Source organism: Nicotiana sylvestris, chromosome 3 (genome assembly GCF_000393655.2).
Source record: "Nicotiana sylvestris chromosome 3, ASM39365v2, whole genome shotgun sequence".
Lineage (NCBI taxonomy): Eukaryota > Viridiplantae > Streptophyta > Magnoliopsida > Solanales > Solanaceae > Nicotiana > Nicotiana sylvestris.
The window spans coordinates 14,871,336-14,889,416 of record NC_091059.1 but is presented as its reverse complement, the minus strand read 5'-3'; the positions used below and the strand labels follow the sequence as shown (position 1 = coordinate 14,889,416).

The 18,081-nt window shown below is 33.3% G+C and overlaps 1 protein-coding gene across 2 annotated transcripts; it reads right to left on the bottom strand.

Moving 5' to 3' along the window:
- Positions 1-4,675: 4,675 nt before the first annotated feature.
- Positions 4,676-10,774, bottom strand: LOC104218778 (aspartate carbamoyltransferase, chloroplastic). 2 transcript variants are annotated; one of them, XM_009769370.2, is made up of 7 exons: positions 10,671-10,744; positions 8,675-8,834; positions 6,730-7,311; positions 6,508-6,647; positions 5,464-5,637; positions 5,044-5,280; positions 4,676-4,955 (listed from the first exon to the last, which is right to left on the bottom strand). In XM_009769370.2, exons 3-7 carry the CDS (start codon positions 7,286-7,288, stop codon positions 4,848-4,850), a joined length of 1,218 nt encoding a protein of 405 aa, XP_009767672.1. In that variant the 5' UTR covers positions 7,289-7,311; positions 8,675-8,834; positions 10,671-10,744; the 3' UTR covers positions 4,676-4,847. The 2 variants fall into 2 exon arrangements, with proteins under 2 accessions (XP_009767672.1, XP_009767665.1); XM_009769363.2 differs by lacking the exon at positions 8,675-8,834 and having other exon boundaries at positions 10,671-10,774.
- Positions 10,775-18,081: the final 7,307 nt, after the last annotated feature.

The following is an 18,081-nucleotide window of genomic DNA, read 5'->3' as shown; positions in this document are numbered from 1 at the left end:
AATGTCAATAGCTAAGAATCATTACAATGGAAGTGAAAACAAATGAAAACAGAATACAATGACTGATAAAGCTAAAACATATAATCTGGACAAAGAATATTGTTAGAAACTTCAGTTGTATCAAATTTTGAATTCTTAACTCCACAAAGCAGTAGGACCAATATAAAAATCTTCAGAGAAAAGAGGGCATTCATCCTCCAAATACTGTGGAATGTCAGGAACCAATGGGGGATTAAGTTAAGTATTTCTGCAGCATAGACATCCAATTCATTGTGGTAAGAAGCAATATCATTATTGGCACAAACAGAGGCAGTTTCTTGATCCTTCTGCGCTTGCACAAACAAAATATCAAAAAAGGCCAAATCTTCTTCAGTTAAGGGCTCAAACGGTTCATTGAATGGTGGCAATGCAGTATATGTAGGTGCCACAGCTGCTGAACATTCTGCTTCTTCAGTAGAGATTAGAGGCAATTGGATCAATGGAGCAGCATTTGATTCTTCTATGAGTAAACTATCTAAGCTTATGCACTCGTTCCCATTCCAAAAATTGCTCAACTCAAAATCTTGATTTTCTTGAAACTGAAACTGATCAACTGGGGAAGGAGTCCAAGAAATTATAGAAGCCTTTTCTTGATCTTGTGATAAACAACAACTTGGGACATAATTTTGATCTTTCAAATAACCTAGCATTAGCGGCTCCTCGGACATGAGATTGGCAACAGAATTCTCCCCACTAATGGCCAAAGGGACATTCTGAGAACTTGCACACAAATTCACAGTCTTCGTAATGCGACATACAACATAGTCCTCGTGACGAATTTGACGGCGTTGTCTTAAAATTTTCACTATGGTGTCGCTAAGACTATATTCTTTCATACTCCAAACAATTCTTGAATCCGAACAATGATCATTAATATCCTCAAAACGAAAACTCTTCTTGAAACCAATGACAGAACCTTTCTTGTCGAAAACAGGTTTACTCTTGTCGAGTACTTTCCATGAGCCACCACCTCCAACAATTGACCTTTTGTAGTTCTTACCACGGGCTGATGTTTTCTTTAACTGCGTAAAGACATAATCAGTACTCTTCTCCTCCAAGTGTTGAAATAATTCAGAAGGTTTTTTGTTAGCATACAATTCGACAAGACGAATAAGATGGCATCTCGTAGGAATGCCACAAACAAACTTCAAAAGATGGCTCATAACATGTTCATCATCAAAAGACGGCTCCATCTTCTTCTGGTTAAACGAAAAGAACAGAAGAAGTAGTAATGGGAAAAGAAGCAAGAAGAGATACTAAAAGAGAGCGTAAGAAGACTGTGGAAAGAGGGCAAGAGAATACGTTGTTATATATAGAGAGAAAGCGTGGGAAATAATTAGGAAACAAAGAAATCAAGAAACCTTAAAAGTATTTCCTACTTCTATAAGGATACAAATTAAGGAAACCGAAGGTATTTCGGAATACGATACACTAAATATGGGGAAAAGGAAAATTAATCAAACAGTGTAAATAATTTAGACAAGTAATGTTAAACAAAATAATACAGTGGTAATTTGCCTCGTTAATTTTAATCATGGATTTTGCCACCACTTAATACTCCATTTAGATGACACTTTCAATTCTACGTAATCAAAAAAATTTGACATTATTCTACTTATATGCAATTTTCACATCATTCAAGAACTTTGATACATTAAATTATTCAAGGTTAATTTTGATACATTAACTTATTCAATTTTAACCTTATATAGGATATTTTTTTTCTGTTGATGGAACTTTCTAACCATTATTTCAAGGGAAATTTTCATAAAGCACTATCTTTTAGTAGTAATTAGCCATCTATAGATATTATTTGTTATATTACGGATTGTAGATACCTTTTCTGTGGTTATAAGATGTATTTGATGTATTTAAGCTATTGTATTCATAAATACAGTAGCAAATAGGCGTGAATTGGGGAAGTCCAGCTAATCAGTTGTTGTATTCGATTGTATTCATGGAGTGAAACATGAGATTACAACTGGATAGATTATTGTATTTAATTGTACTCGACTGTATTCACGGCGTGAAATAGGGGATTACAATGTTTTTAAAACGGAAAGTGAATCAATTAATATAATAGACTCCTAATATAACTCAACAAACTCAATTATAACACAAATTTTTTATTTTCAGTTATAAAAAAGATTCTCAACCGAAAAATACCCCAAAAACATAGCAGTCTTCAGAGAAATTATATAATACATCTGAATACATAAATTATATTAATTAAAAAAACATATGAATACATTCATGGCATATAGCGAGGCAGTGAATACAATGAAATACATAGAATAGAGCGGGATACATTGAAATACAATGAGAAAAAAAGACAGTGAATACAATGAAATACATAAATACAGCGAGATACATTGAATTACAATGAAAAAAAAGACAATGAATACAATGAAATACATGAAAATACAGCGTGATATGTTGAAAATACATTGAAATATACTAACAGAAAATCAAGTTGCTCAGCCCCAAAATCCATTGTCTTTGTTCAAGAACAAACCCTAATTTCCGGCGAATCTGCCGTCGAGCAAAAACCCTGAATCTCACTTCCCACGCATCCTGTACATTGCTTCTAACACATGTTTGAACCACCGATAACCATTTTTTAATGATTTCTTGACTTTTCCTTCCATGGAATATATCTTATATTTGGCCACCCTCTTCTTCCTTTTAAGCTCCGACGTTGAATACCATGGCCGATTCTCTAGTAATTGATAGTTACTGGATTTCGGTCAATGAATCCGGTATTATTTGGAAGAGAGAATGACATGTATCAAATTAGAGAGAGAAATCAAATAGTGTAACTGAATAGCGTATTTAGTGGCTTAGGGCTAGGAGGTACCAAAATTAGATATTTTGTTATAAACCTTAAAAGGTATCTATAGAATATAATTTTTTTAAATGGTATTTATTTAAAATAAATAAGGTGTTAACCTTTGCTACAGGAGGTAGAAATTTCTTTGTTTCAATAATTATTTTACTATGTTGCTTGTTGTAATTGAGGACAAATCTACTTTTGTCGTTATAAAAAATGGGTTTGATTTGCCTTTAATGACTAACGCAGCCCTTTTGTACAAGGGGAAAGGATTAAATTTATCATTGAACAATACGAAATAATCCAAATTTTCTCCTAAACTTTGACTTGTCCGAGATGTCTCTAGTAATATACTATCTCAATTAGAATGCCATGAACTTTTATAATATCCTTTTGGAAAGTTGATTGGTTTATTACTTGAAATTATAATTTATTTTTAGGGAAGAAAAAAATCACCTTTATGGAGAAAGGAAAAAAATACAAAAACAAGTATGTATCTAGTAGGATGTCATGAAACTCATCACATCTATATAGCATACAACTTAAATTTGATCAAGAAGAACGTAAAAAATGAAAAGATAAATTAACAAAATATTTTATAAAATACAATGTAAAACTGAAAAAGGTACAACTGAAGGTACCAAATATATATCAACTAAACTGCTAGCATAAAATTTGAATGCTTTGGCATTGAAGACGAACCCAAGAACCAATGGGCATCAATTCTTGCAAAGCTTACAACAACACCATACTCAGTCCGTTCCCACAAAGTGGGATCTGAGGAGGATAGTGCGTACGCAAATCTTATTCGTACCTTTTGAAGGTAGAAAGGCCGTTTCCGAATTCTTGCACAGCCTACAAATACCCACTTAAAATTCGTTGCATAAAGAGAAGAAACTCTACAAGCTATCATTTTCCCACAAGATAAGCTATGTGATACCATCTCACATTTTTGGGTTTTTTCCCATAAGATGAAGCGACATGAATAACGAGGATTCATATAGCTGACCCCAAATTGTTTGGGATTGAGGCGCAATAGTTGTTTTCGACTGTTGTTCCTGTTGTTGTATAAGCTCTGCGATACCATTTCATTTTTGGGATTTCAAACCTTCATTCTAACCAAACAAAACCACTTAAATCATGGTCTGATGGCATGGGGTCATCACTGTTGCAAAGCATTAATCCCCACAGCAAAGAAGATTTTAACAGCATTGACATTCCCAATAGGCTTCTCAAGTATACAGTTTTAGAAGTATTTTTGAGTTCATGTTTTAAACGAGAATCCCCTATAGGATGCCAAACCTTGACCTTACTTGCTTGAAATTATGAAATGAACTTGATGTACAACAAATGCTTCAACTCCATTCACTTCATATGACATGTTCCAAAGCATTGGAACATCTCCAGCAAGTTTTTATCAACCTACTAAGACAGTTTCTCACACAGAAATACTAACCAATAGAAAACCGAAACAAAAGAAATAGAAAAAAGAAAGGGCCAAAATAGTTCTGTATACAACAAACTAAATGGACTGTGGACTCTTAACAAAATTGACCTATTACTGTGTTCCAACAGGATGATTAGCAACACAACAACAACAACAACATATCCGGTATAATCCCACAAGTGGGGTCTTGGGAGGGTAATGTGTACGCAGACCTTACCCCTACCTGGGGAGGTAGAGAGGTTGTTTCCGATAGACTATGATTAGCAACACGGTTATCAGTATTTAGGGCAATGAATGTGTGAAGAGGAAATGAGGCTATTGAAATGACCAACCATTTTACGTACCAAAACATAGAGATATAAAAGTAAACATTCTGAGGGAAAAAATATGAATAAAGAAAGAGGTCCAAATATTTTTTTGGCTCAAACAAGTTAACGAAACTCTTAAACTCTACAATGAGCTCAGAATCCACACTCACATGGATAAGAAACATGGTTTGCAATATTCGAGTTATAAAATGTTTTGCATCTGTCACCAACCAAGAAGTAGAAGCTTCAAAAGTGCCATACGAATATAAAGACCATTCTTAGCTTGTCTGAAATAAGCAGCCCTTGGATCTTCATCCACATCAACAGTTATCTACAAGGATTAAACATGGAAATTAAATAGCGTAATTGTGACATAAAAATAGAAGGAATCACATGCCAAACTATATAACGGAATTAACCTCATCAAGTCTTGGCAAAGGATGCATCACTACTGCATGTTTCTGCATAGCATTTAAGACAGCTAGATCCACGATATACTTCCCTCGAGCTTCTTCATACAAATCAACCCTCTCTCCAAATCTTTCTCTTTGAATACGAGTTTGATATACCACATCACATTTAGAAGCCACATCCACCAGATCAGCACTTTCTTCCCACTGAACCCCCATTGACGTCAAATAATCCTTTATATCATCCTAAAATGACAATTAAGAACAAGAGAGACATCTTTTATTTAATCTGCAACAATTCCTCAAACTAAAATAAAACATTATGTAACTACATTTGAGGTTAAAGAACAAAAGTTCATTTCACTGAATCAGAAGTAACGCTAATTACCAGCTCAAGATAATCAAAGTTTTATCTTTTCTCAGTCATACCTTCATTTTAACTACATCAGGGGACACAAAGTAAATTTTCACATCTTGGTACTTCGCGAGCAAGTAAGCAAGTGAACGAACTGTCCTCCCATAAGCTAAATCACCAACAAGAGCAACTTTAATACCATCAAGTTTTCCTATTTCTCTTTCAATGGTATACACGTCTAAAAGGGCCTGTTTCAGATAAAATCAGGATAAATTACTGTACCAGTTCAAGAAAAAAATAGTCTAAGAAGAATAATATGATAAAGAAAATCTTACAGTACAAACAAATGCATGCGCACGTGTCATGTCTTCTGTACTCTATTATGTTGTTTCCACCAGTTAATTCCCTATATGCTATTCAGAGTTTGTTATAAATTATAAGTTATAACAGCAGGAGAACAGCCTAAAACACATGGCAGGCACATCTATGTAGTTAAGAGCCCAAGTTTTTAGTTATCTCCAGAAACTTAGCTGGAATACACAATCCAAACAAGTTATTGTTTCCTAATCTAGATCTATCAAAGGGGAAAGGATAGAATAACACCCCCGCACAACAGCTTATGGCTAGTTACCTAACAGTAGGAAAACTTAACACTGACATAGAGATTCTAACAAATAACTAGTACAAAAATTGAGAAGGAAAAAGAGAATGGCAGAAAAAAGAGAAGCAAAAAGTAGAAAGGAAAAGGAAAAAAAAAAGGTATAACGAAAAGATAAAAAGAGAAGAAAAAGTAGAAAGTAACTCTCTGCACTTATATGTACAAGGAGGACATAAGAAGTATTAAGCTTAAACAACAACAAATGGAAATTTTTCTGCAAGTTTGAAAAACAAAATCACGGACAAACGCCACCTAAGATTATTGAGTTTGCAACTTAAATGCAGTTTCAAGAGACAAAGAAAATGATTGATTGAGTTGTAAGTTGTACCAATGCTTATCCACCAAAAGAAAGTTAGATTAGGAATAACTGCAGTTAAATATATTTTAACTAGACAGCTTGAAGTAATTCTAGCCTCAAAGTCTCTGGCCTACCACGAAAGCATCTACAATAGGAGCAAACCTGAGTTGGGTGTTGTCCAGGGCCATCTCCAGCATTTATAATTGGAATACTGGCAGTGGCTGCAGCTCTTTTAGCAGCACCACTTTCAAAATGTCTCATAACAATGATGTCAGAGTACCCTTCAACAGTTCTAATTGAATCTGCAATTCAAAATTCTATTGTAATAACCCAACATCCTATTGAAAGTGGAAAATTACTTCAAGGAAACTAATGAAGAGATACCTTCAAGCGTCTCTCCTTTTGCGGCAGATGAAAATTCGCGAGCATTTTCCGTAGTCAATACTTCCCCACCTAAACGCTTCATGGCAGATTCAAATGAAAGCCTAGTCCTAGTTGAGGGTTCATAGAAGAGAGTGGCCATTAGATAACCCTTAAGAATCTCGCTTCCCATCGAGTTCTTCTCAATTTTCTCCATCTCCTGCGCCACTTCAAATATGGCACTGAGAGTATCTCTATCAAACTGCTGAGCTTCAATTACATCATCAAGTTGAAACTTACTCCCCACCATAGTTAAAGACTTATTTTTCACCTCCAATGCTCTGCATTGGAATCCTCCCCTACTTGTCGGCATAATGCATTGATTTCCGCACTTTGTAAACAATTCAACTGCGAGTAGCAACTGTGATTTTGACATGTCGGCAAGTAAACAAGTAGGTTTACAGTGCACAGGTTGCTTTAACCATAAATTATTGCCTCCAAAGTTAGAATAACTCATTCTCGGAGGTGACACAAGTCTTTTCCCATGGAATACATGTGAAGAAAATGTTGAGGAAATAGCCATCAACAATAATCAGGATCACTCACCTGCAACAAAAAAAGGGTTAATTTAGAAGCTACACCAGTTAAATGTGACACCACATCAAGTTTGCATCAATGTTTTAAAAGGCGGGGGCGTGAGCCGAGGCGTTTTACCTCTGATGAGGCGAGGCGTAAGCCTGGGGCGTAAGTCCCACGGATCATTAAATTTTACTAATTTCAAGAATTTAAGATAGTATAGAATAAAAAATAATTATAAAAATTACATTAAAATCACAAAATTATAACAAATAATCTCTTTAAAATATTTATAAATTATAATTCAACTATGAATAATACGAAAAGTATGACATATATCATAATATGCAAATTAGCTACAACGTCATTACAACTCAAACATCAAAAGTAATGTATTCGATACGAAATCTTATATGCATCTCTTAAGGAGTAATGAATCTTGAAAGAATTTCGATAATATAATTTGATATTTTTCTTAAAATACTCCTTTTATTTAATATGCTTTATATTTGAAAGAGAATTTATATAAAAACATAATTCACAATTTAATTTAAATATGATTCTCTAGCATCGTTTATTTTTAAGTTTCAACAAGTTAATAAAGTGACACATAAGTCACCATACAATACCATGATAACTAATTACTTGTAAATAGTTACTAGCTAATACTAAGCTATTAAATTAATAAGTTTTGTATCTCGTAAACGTGGAAAAACTAATATTTAGAAAAATAATTATAAAAAAAATTATGGACTATTATATAGTAAAGACGTAACAAAAGTTAAAAAATAAATACTTTTTAAATGAAAGATTTATTTAAAATTAACTATCATAGCAGTCTTAGTGGATAACGTGCAATAATTTTTATTTCAATTATGACATAAAATACTCTCAACTCAATGATATATGATTAACAAAAAAGTAATTTTGAATAGTCAACGATTTATTAAGAAAGTTTGAGGATTTACAAGGTTAGTTACACACAATTGCATAAAGTTCTATTAGGCGAGCCCAGTACACTAGGCGTTGGGTGTGCCCGGGGCATAAGCCCCGATGGCTGAGGCGTAAGTATCACAGAACTAAGCTCCACACATAAGCCCAGGGGCGTTTTGCAAGTGCTCCGCCCCGGGGCGAGCCCCGGACGAGTCCCAATTCTGCCTTTTAAAACAGAGGTTTGCATAACAAAGCTAGAGTATGCAGAGTCAGGAAACAAAGAAGTAAACGACCAATTCAAGAAACATTAAAGTAAGCTTAGAACAGCAAATAAAACACATAAGTTATAAATATCAACCAAATGAAAAGGCATGAAGCTGCTATAACCATCTCAAATCTACTCTAGGATAAAAATCACACTTTTTTTATGAGTATGGTATCCGGGCCAGCTTGTGCTCACCTGGACTATTCCACCAAGCAGAGGTGGAAAGCAGCGGGGCACCACTTTCTTTATATTAGACAAGTCAATTACCAGGGTGGATCCAGTGCTTCGCCATCGATGCAAAATATAGTTTTTGTGTGAAAACCAACCAAAATTTCAACAAATATTAGATCTAAACCTATAATTTTAAGAATAGGTTAGTTAAATGCTAAGAACCTTAAACGTCGAACCTATCAAAGTTAAAATCATAGATCTACCTTTGGAAATTACTAGCTAAAATGCTTGGCATGCAACTCTCCGAAAACTTAAAGATTATGATAACTTATGAGATTAATTTAGTACATATATAACAAAAATACAGCATTTGTTCATACTTGGCCTCGACAAGCTTTCATATTCTAAAACTGGTCAATGACAGTCCACACAAAGATGCTTCCGTATTTGTTCTAGGGTTGAGTACTAATCGGATGTAATTATTAAATAAATTAGTCCCATAAAACTAACAATGACAGTCCACACAAAGATGCTTCACTATTTGTTTAATACAATTTTACAAATAAATAATTCGTTATTGTGGTAATATTTATTATTCAACTCAATTAAATAATAATTCTAGTTCCTACTAATTTGTGAAAAACAAAAATCATAAAAGAATCAAAGTCAAAATATGCTTGAATAAGTAGAATCCATATTAGTCATTAGAAAGAGGTGAAAAGAACTTTACAAAGTTATAGGGATAGGTCTAACAAATGCCGCTGCCAAGGGGTGAGGAAGGTCGGGTCTCGCCAGATGCCGACTGCTTTCTGTAGTTGAATATGACTGAGATAAGAGTGGATTATGAACCATGACCTAGGTAAGGATTTCTGTTGATTACAAGAAAAGGCGGAAAAGAAGCTTGACTATACTAACTTGTTGACTGCAAAAAGATTTTTTTTCTTTAAAAAGGAAATTAGATTTTGTTTACTGTCATAAGTCAAAAAGAAATTAGCTGCTGGACTTGGGGTTCAAACTCCGGTTATCAGAAACCCTAAAACACTTGAGCAAGCACATTTGTTGATGAGGGTCAAGTTCTATGATAAATACACATATAGATACAAAATTTTAAGTTTTACGATAAATACACATATATATATACAGAATTTTTGCCAAGGTTTACAGGTGCCGGTGAACCCTTTATGTTTAACATAGTTCCACCTTTGCCACCAGATACCTCCTACTTCCTACCAATACAGGTACGGGTAACTCTACGGACCAAGGCTTAAAGCTTGTTTGGATGGTTGTTCCCCGTTGTATCGTAATGTATATCCCAAAAAAATATTTGTTTTGATTGTTTCATTAAAATTGGTTGTATTGTATTGTTAAATTGTTTCATTAAAATTGGTTGTGTTGTATTGTTAAATCCATTGTTCCGGAACAATGAAAAGTTCCCTTTTTTTAAACAACCGATTTGGTATGCTGAGATTGTTTCCTATTTTTCTTTTCAATTATGCCCTAACTTATTACTCCACAATTCTATTTTATCATTTACCTTTTTTTTCTATTTTAACTCCAAATCTCCAACCTATAACCTACTTTGTTTTTTTTCCGGAACTGCTGCCATCGTTAAAGGTGTTTTGCCGCGTTCTGTTTTTTTTCTCCTAATTTGCTTTTAACTCAATTCTAACTCAATTCTAATATGATACAATACAATACAATACAATACATTGTAAAACGACGGGAACAATGATCCAAACAGAGTGTTAAGAAAAATAGAAATAGATAATAAAAAGAAAGCTCTTTTATAGCATCAATACATCAGCTACTGCAAATTTGCTATAAACCCATATAACCAACAAAAAAAAAAAGAAAAGCGAAAATACGACACAACAACATTAATCAGCAAAAATGACAAAAATTGTCAAGCTTCAAACTAACAACATATACCAAAAAACAGTTCTAGTTGCCACAGAGTTCTGTCTAGAGAGCAAGAGAAGGTTGGGGATTGGTGGCGGTGAAGACATAGAGGAGAACTTACAAAATTGATTTTGCCGGGCCGGCAAAAGAGATAGTGAGTTCGGCGTCTGCTTTAGAGTGAGGGTGAAGAAAAAAGCTCCTGCAATATTTTTGAAAATATAAAAAAGAAAATCAAGGAAATCTTATAAGGGTTTTAAAGTCTCATAATTTAGACCCTAATCCAAATAGGTCATGAACAACTTTTCTTTTCTTTTTTCAAAAAAATAATTTGAAAACCATCTCTATGTATTTATAATATATTCTCTCCATTCACTTTTATTTGCCCATTATACTAAAAATATATTTTCACTTTTACTTATTCGCTATACTAAATTAGAGAAAGATAATCTTTTTTCTCTTGTTTTACCCTTGTCATTAACTACTCATTCTCCAAATTATGTACCAAGACTTTATGGAAATGCTATCATTATTATGGGCAAATTGTAAAATACATACTTTATTTTTTTTCGTAACAACTTGTTTTGATGGTTGTTACCTATTGTGTCATATCGTATTATTACTTTACATACAATGTTTGTTTTGATAGTTACTTAAATTTTATTGTATCGTATTGTTAAATCTGTCGTTACGTAATGACAAAAACTATCACTTTATGTAATGACCGATTTGATGTTATCGCTTCATTACCTATTTTTTCTCTCTTCTTGCCTTTCTATATTATTAAATAATTCTTTTTGTTCTTTATCATACCTTTATATATAATAATTATACTTGATATCTCACTTTTTCATGGTAATATCAAGTTTATTTTCCATATTGTTGGTCCATGACATCATAAAACGACGACAAACAATACATGTCTATCTAAATATTGTATACATTAAACGATACAGTACAATACAATATGATATATAATAAAACAATATATAACAACTATCCAAACAAGATGTAAAATAAGTGCAAAGTCAAAAGTGGACAACTTAAAGTAAACGGAGAAAATTTCATTATGAATTAAGACATAAAAAAATTCAGAATTACAGAACTAATCATTATTAATAACGATTGTCTCATATAGATGGTACTGATTAATGTCATAAACTAATGAAGTAAGTTAACCAAAGTTGCATGGTTCAAAATTGAAATATAGACAAATATATTTTATATTTAGAAGAGAAAAAAAGAAGACAATTGAATCATTACAACCAAAAAAAAATAATCTAAACTCTATTCATTGCCAAAAAAGGACAATTTTCATAAATATTATAGATATGATCTTTTAATCATATAAATTATTTTATTATTATGAAAATAAAGATGACTTATTTATTTATAATTAATAAGTTCAGCAAATGAAAGTCTCTCTCCGTTATTGTTGTGGATCTTGGGGTGTATTCATCTATTTTGTTCTTTCTGCACCCTCGTTAGTAACACGACATACATATGAAAAATCAATATACTATTATAGGCTTAGTTTAGATAGACTTCTTAATATACTACTGTTGACAATGTGAATTATGACATAAATATATTAAGTGTTTTATCCAGAAATACGAAAGTGTATTTTAACATATTCTAAGGAAATTTTTAAAATAATTTACTCTAAGTTTGCCCTCTTCTCTTTATAAGGAAAGGGTCATTTGGTCGAAAAAATAAGTTAGGCAGGGATTATAATATAACGATTATTAATCCAAGGATTATAATGCACAAATTATCCTTTATGAGACATTTGGTTCTTTGCACAAAAAATGAGATATAAAAGGTATTGATGATGATGGTTTTGAGGACCATATAAAATGTAATTTTATCTTTTAGTCGTTTGGTACGATGCATTAGGTAAAATAATGCATGCATTAACTTTGTGTATTAGTAATACTTTGTTTGGTACACTTTTTGAACATATACATTAGTTATGCAAATATTAGTTATACACTCTATTTGGTATTATCTTATGCATAACTAATGCATAAGAAACCATGACATTAACAATGCAATGGATTTTAATGAATGCATTAACTTAGTTAAAGATAAATTTGTCCTTCAAAATTTATGCTTGATTAAAATATGTTATTATATTAAAGCAAGTTTGAAATAATCCAAGAAAGTGATAAATAAAATTATGTCCCCAGTAAATAAATAAATACTTAACATATTTTTTTTATAAATAAATATTAAGTTCTACATTATAATATATGTAGACAAACTAAATAATTTTTTCAAACCTTTTTATATAAAAACATTCCTCAACATATGTTTTTTTTAAAAGATAAAGTAATGGACTGATTATGAGGGTATTTTTGGAAACAAATAATTCTTATAGAAATTGTGCAATGCATTAATACATTAAACTAAACAATGGATAAGAAATATCTCAGCATAACTAATGCAAGCATTACTAATACACAATATTCAGCATTATTCTTATACACTCTACCAAACGACCCCTTAGTTTAATGCGTATAACTTAATTCATGTATTGTCAAGTTTCAACATACAAATCAAACACTGTATAAACCAATACCCAAACTTATACCATGATTATATTCTCTTATTCTCAAACTAAATGAGCACGAAGTATATTATAAATAGGAATTTTTTCTTTCCTATACCATATATGAAACTTTATTATTAAATATGTGCATAGTTTCTAATTTATCTGCCATGTTCACACTTTTTCTACAATTATTTCATTAAATACTAATTATTAGTAGCTGAATCTTCCTAATTAGGTGCGCTACAAATCAGGAACAGAATATTCTAATTGATTTAGCGACCTTCAGATCAAATTTGAAACGGAAATCCTTTATCTTCAATTTAAAATCAAATTGCATAGACACTTTTCTGCAAAAACTTTGTTCTTCGATATTTTTCCTACCACAAATAAAAAAAAGACAAAATCTTCAACAAATTCGAATCAAATTATAGAAATCAGTTCTGCAAAAGCTCAGTTTGTCGACTTTTTTCCTCAATCCACTGATCAAAAAAGCGACAAAATATTCAACAAATCCAAGTCAAATTGTAGAAATCAATTATGTCGATACTCTGTTCTTCATCTTTTTTTCTTAATTCAAAAAATCAAAAAAAAATAAAAAAATATTGAACAATACCTCAGCAACGACACGCAATCATGTCCAAAATCTCAATCATGCTACAATTAAATAGGAATTGGGATAGCTATTGCAGATTTAGAGATTTTCAAGTTGATGGCATTGTGCTCGATGAGGATGCAAGTTACAATATATTGATTTCTACAATTGCAGAGCAATTAATGATTGATACTTCGAAAAAAATTGTAGAAATCAAATACATTGTGAATGAGAATTGTCCTCCAATGGAGATTAGGAACGATATGGGGTTCGTGTGTATATGGAGACAAAAAAAGGAGAATAAAAACTTAGGATCGTATCTGCTATGTGTAAGTGTACGAGATTTCAATATGGAATTGACTATTACCAATGAGAACACAAGTGCAGGTTTGTTATGTTTCAAATTCTATGGAAGTCTGATTTTACGGTAATATCTATAAAATTCCTATATTTATCTACAAATAAACTACACATCAGTTTTAGGATGTATAAATCAATATTATTTTCATGATTATCTACAAAATTACTATATTTACACTACAATTAAACTACAATCTATGCTTGTTGACTACAAAAAATTTCTCTTCATCTACAAATTTTCTACAAAAATTCTACAAATATACTACAAATAAGTTTAAGTGTTTATAAAGCAGTATTATTGTAAGGGTATCTACATAATTACTACATTTATATTACAATTAAACTACAATCTACGTGAAAAAAAATGTTGACTACAAAATTTTCTCTCATCTACAATATATCTACAAAGATTCTACAAAATTGAAATAATACTGTTTATCTTTATTTTCATGCAGGTTCGTCTGGGACAATAAAGTTACTTGATATGCTAGCCTCTCCCGTCATAGAGGAATATCAAAGTGAAATAATAACTGAAGGTACACAAAGTGTTATCGAAGAGGGACAATTGTATCAAGACAAGCAAACAATTGCAACTGCAATGAAGCACTATTCTGTCATGCACAAGTACCAGTTCAGGGTTAAAAGATCTAGCCACATAAGGTATGAATATATAAATGGTGAATAGATCATTATAAACAGTATTTTCCTTGTGATATGTGTTTTTCAAACATTGTAGATGAAAAGTAGTTATATTGTATAGTGTGTTACTTTATGTTAAAACAGTCCTTTTGTTACATCTACATTGATAACATGTATTATAAATATATTTTTTTTGTAGCTACTGGCTTATATGCGTTGGAGAAAACTGTAATTGGCACTTCAAGGCAACATCAATTAATGATTCGACAATGTTCAAGGTCAGGAGTTTCAACCGACAACACACATGCACCTTAATGGACGACACATTCATACAGCGCAAACATATTGCAGTTGTAGTTGGTAGCATGATCATTCCAAAGTATTGTGATCCTAAGACAGTTTACACACGAAAGGACATACAAACTGACATGTTGTCCCAACACGGAATGAACCTAAGCTACATGCAAGCATGAAGAGCAAAGGAAAAGGCTTTACAGTTTTTGGGAGGTCATCCGGCTGACTCCTACAGCAAATTACCAAAATATTTTTATATTCTTGAGAAGACGTATCCTGGTTCAGTTGTTAAATTGAAGAATATAGCAGATGAATGCTTCTTATATGCATTTGTTGCTCTTTGTACATCAATACGTGGTTAGAAATATTGTAGACTAGTAGTAGTGGTTGATGGGACATTCTTAAAGTCAGCCTACAGGGAGATTATGCGAACAACAAGCACAATGGATGCAGCAGGTAAAATTGTAGTTATTTTGTAGGCAGTTTATAAATTGTAGATACTTTGTAGATATATTGTAGTTTTGTGACGACCCGACCCGTCGTCTCATAAGTTATTGTCTCGTTCGTCCCATTTTCTGCTTCCTCATGTTTCATTATCGGTATTGGGTGCATTAGAATTTATTTGGAGCGATTTTGATAAGAAATGAGACATTTAGTCTCTTTTAAGAAGGTTTAAGTTGGAAAAGTCAATCGGACGTTGACTTATGAGTTAGAGGGCTCGGATGTAAATTTCGACAGTTCGGTTAGTTTCGGGAGGTGATTTGTGACTTAGGAGCAGGACCAGAAGTAATTTTGGAGGTCCGGTGTTGAATTAGACTTGAATTGGCGAAGTTAGTATTTTGACGAATTCCGGTTGATAGGTGAGATTTTGATCCGGGTGTCGGAATAAAATTCCGAGAGTTGTTGTAGCTTCATTGTGTCATTTGGGATATGTGTGCAAAATTTCAGGTCATTCGGACATCGTTTGGTCGGGTTTTTGATCGAATGTGTGTTTTAGAAGTTTTAAAAGAACTTAGGCTTGAATTCGATATAATTTGATGATTTTGGCGTTAGTTGAGGTGTTTTGACGATTGGAGCAAGTTTGGATAATGTTTTAAGACATGTTGGTGCTTTTAGTTGAGGTCTCGGTATTTCGTAAGGTTAACGGATCGATTTAGGCATGAAAAAAATAAAGTTGTTGCATTTTTTTTACAGCACTATGAACAGTAGTTATGAACAGTGCCCATGAACAGTGCCCGTAACAGTATCAGTGAATAGTCCCGTGAACAGTACCCCATAATAGTATCCGTGAACAGTACCCCGTAACATTATCCGTGAACAGTAACACGGAGTGAACAGTAATTCCGAAAAATTCTGGGCAGAATGTTTACATTCATTCGCGAAAAACACCCCATTTCTCCACCATTTTTAGTCATTTTGAGAGCTTTTGGACGGGGATTGAAGAGAGTTTCAACTAAGATCGATTGGAGGTAAGTTTTATGAGTTAAATACATGATTTTATTGAAGAATCATCCTAGAAATCCATGAAAACATAGCCAAATTATAAGAAATTTGGGATTTGAGGGGTCAAATGGACTCCGATTCTTGTGAATTTGGTATGTATAGACTCGTGGCGAGATAAGGAACATTTTGATGTAAAAATTTCTGGATTTCAAGACGTGGGCCCGGGGCTCGGGTTTTGCAAATTTCGTGATTTTTGATATTTTTCGAGTCTTTTCGATTGGGTTATATTCCCTTATCCTATTGTGATGTATTCGTTGTGGTTTTGGCCAGATTCGACGCGCGAGGAGGTCGATACGTAAGGAAAGGGCATCGCGGAGTAGTATTTGGCCGGCTAGAGTTGAGTAATAGATGTAAATGATGTCATGAGGGTTTGAAACCCCGGAATTTCACATCGTAACGCTATACTAAGGTGACTTGCACGCCGGATAACGGGCGTGGGGTAGAGCACCGTTGGGGATTGTGACTTGGTCCGTCCCGAGAGATATTTTACTACATTTTTGGTTGAGACGTATACTTTATTATTGTGAATTGGGCTTGTTGCCATGCTTGGGGCCTTGTGCCGACCTGTAGAACCCTTAGGGGATTTTTGACTGGTTTTCCTCACTTATTTTGTTAAAGAATTTATATCCTCAGTCATGTTTCCAATTGTAGGCTTCTTGCCAATTATTTGAATCCTTCAGGGATTGATATCACTGCTTTCGCATATTTTGCATATCCTTTGACCTCAGTCCAAGGTTTTAAATACTGTTTTGCAAACTCAGCCATCTTTCTAAGATTTGAAAACTTAAATGATATTTCGGGCTGAGAACTACTGTTTTATAAATGCCCAATGGGCTTATGATGATTTCTGGACTGAGCATGGATCGGGTTGCGTGCCGCAGCAGTGTTATATTGATATTGAGGCCGAGAGCCTGGTTGATTACATTGATATTGAGGCTGAGAGCTTGGGTGATTATACTGAGATTGATATGAGGCCGAGGGCCTAGATTTGATGCTACGAGATGGCTTGATATTGCGCTTGGGCTGTAGGAGCCCCTCCGGAGTCTGTACACCCCCCAGTGAGCGTCGTTGACGATAAATAAATATGGATTGCTTGGGCTGCACGCCGCAGTGGGTACCAGAGGGTACTGTCATATGCATTGCATTGCACTCATGCATTTATTCTTTATCTGCATTATCTGCCATAATAATTATGTGCTCTTATTTCATTGACTGGTTGCTTTATACTGTTCTGAGCCTGAGGGGATGATACTGTTCTGAGATACTGAGCCCGAGGGGCAGATTTCTAATTATTATTTTGATACTGAGCCTGAGGGGCAGATTTCTACTTATTATTTTGATACTGAGCTCGAGGGGCAGATTTTTAGTTATTATTTTGATACTGAGCCCGAGGGGCAGATTTCTAGTTATTATTTTGATACTAAGCCCGAGGGGCAGATTTCTACTTGTTGTTTTGATATTGAACCCGAGGGGCAGATTTCTACTCGTCATTTTACTGCCAAATTACCAGTTTTACTGGTTTAAAAGAAATTTCACATGATGTTTCACTGAATTGTTATTTTAAATGATTTCACTGCTTTTGTATAGAATGTT

Bases quoted from the DNA above. Each gene is read 5' to 3' on its own strand.
- LOC104218778 (XM_009769363.2), bottom strand. From the start codon at position 7,288: ATGGCTATTTCCTCAACATTTTCTTCACATGTATTCCATGGGAAAAGA. The intron at 5,638-6,507 runs GTTTGCTCCTAT...TATCTGAAACAG, and splicing joins CTGGACAACACCCAACTCAG to GCCCTTTTAGACGTGTATAC. The intron at 4,956-5,043 runs GTTAATTCCGTT...TAATCCTTGTAG, and splicing joins CTTTGCCAAGACTTGATGAG to ATAACTGTTGATGTGGATGA.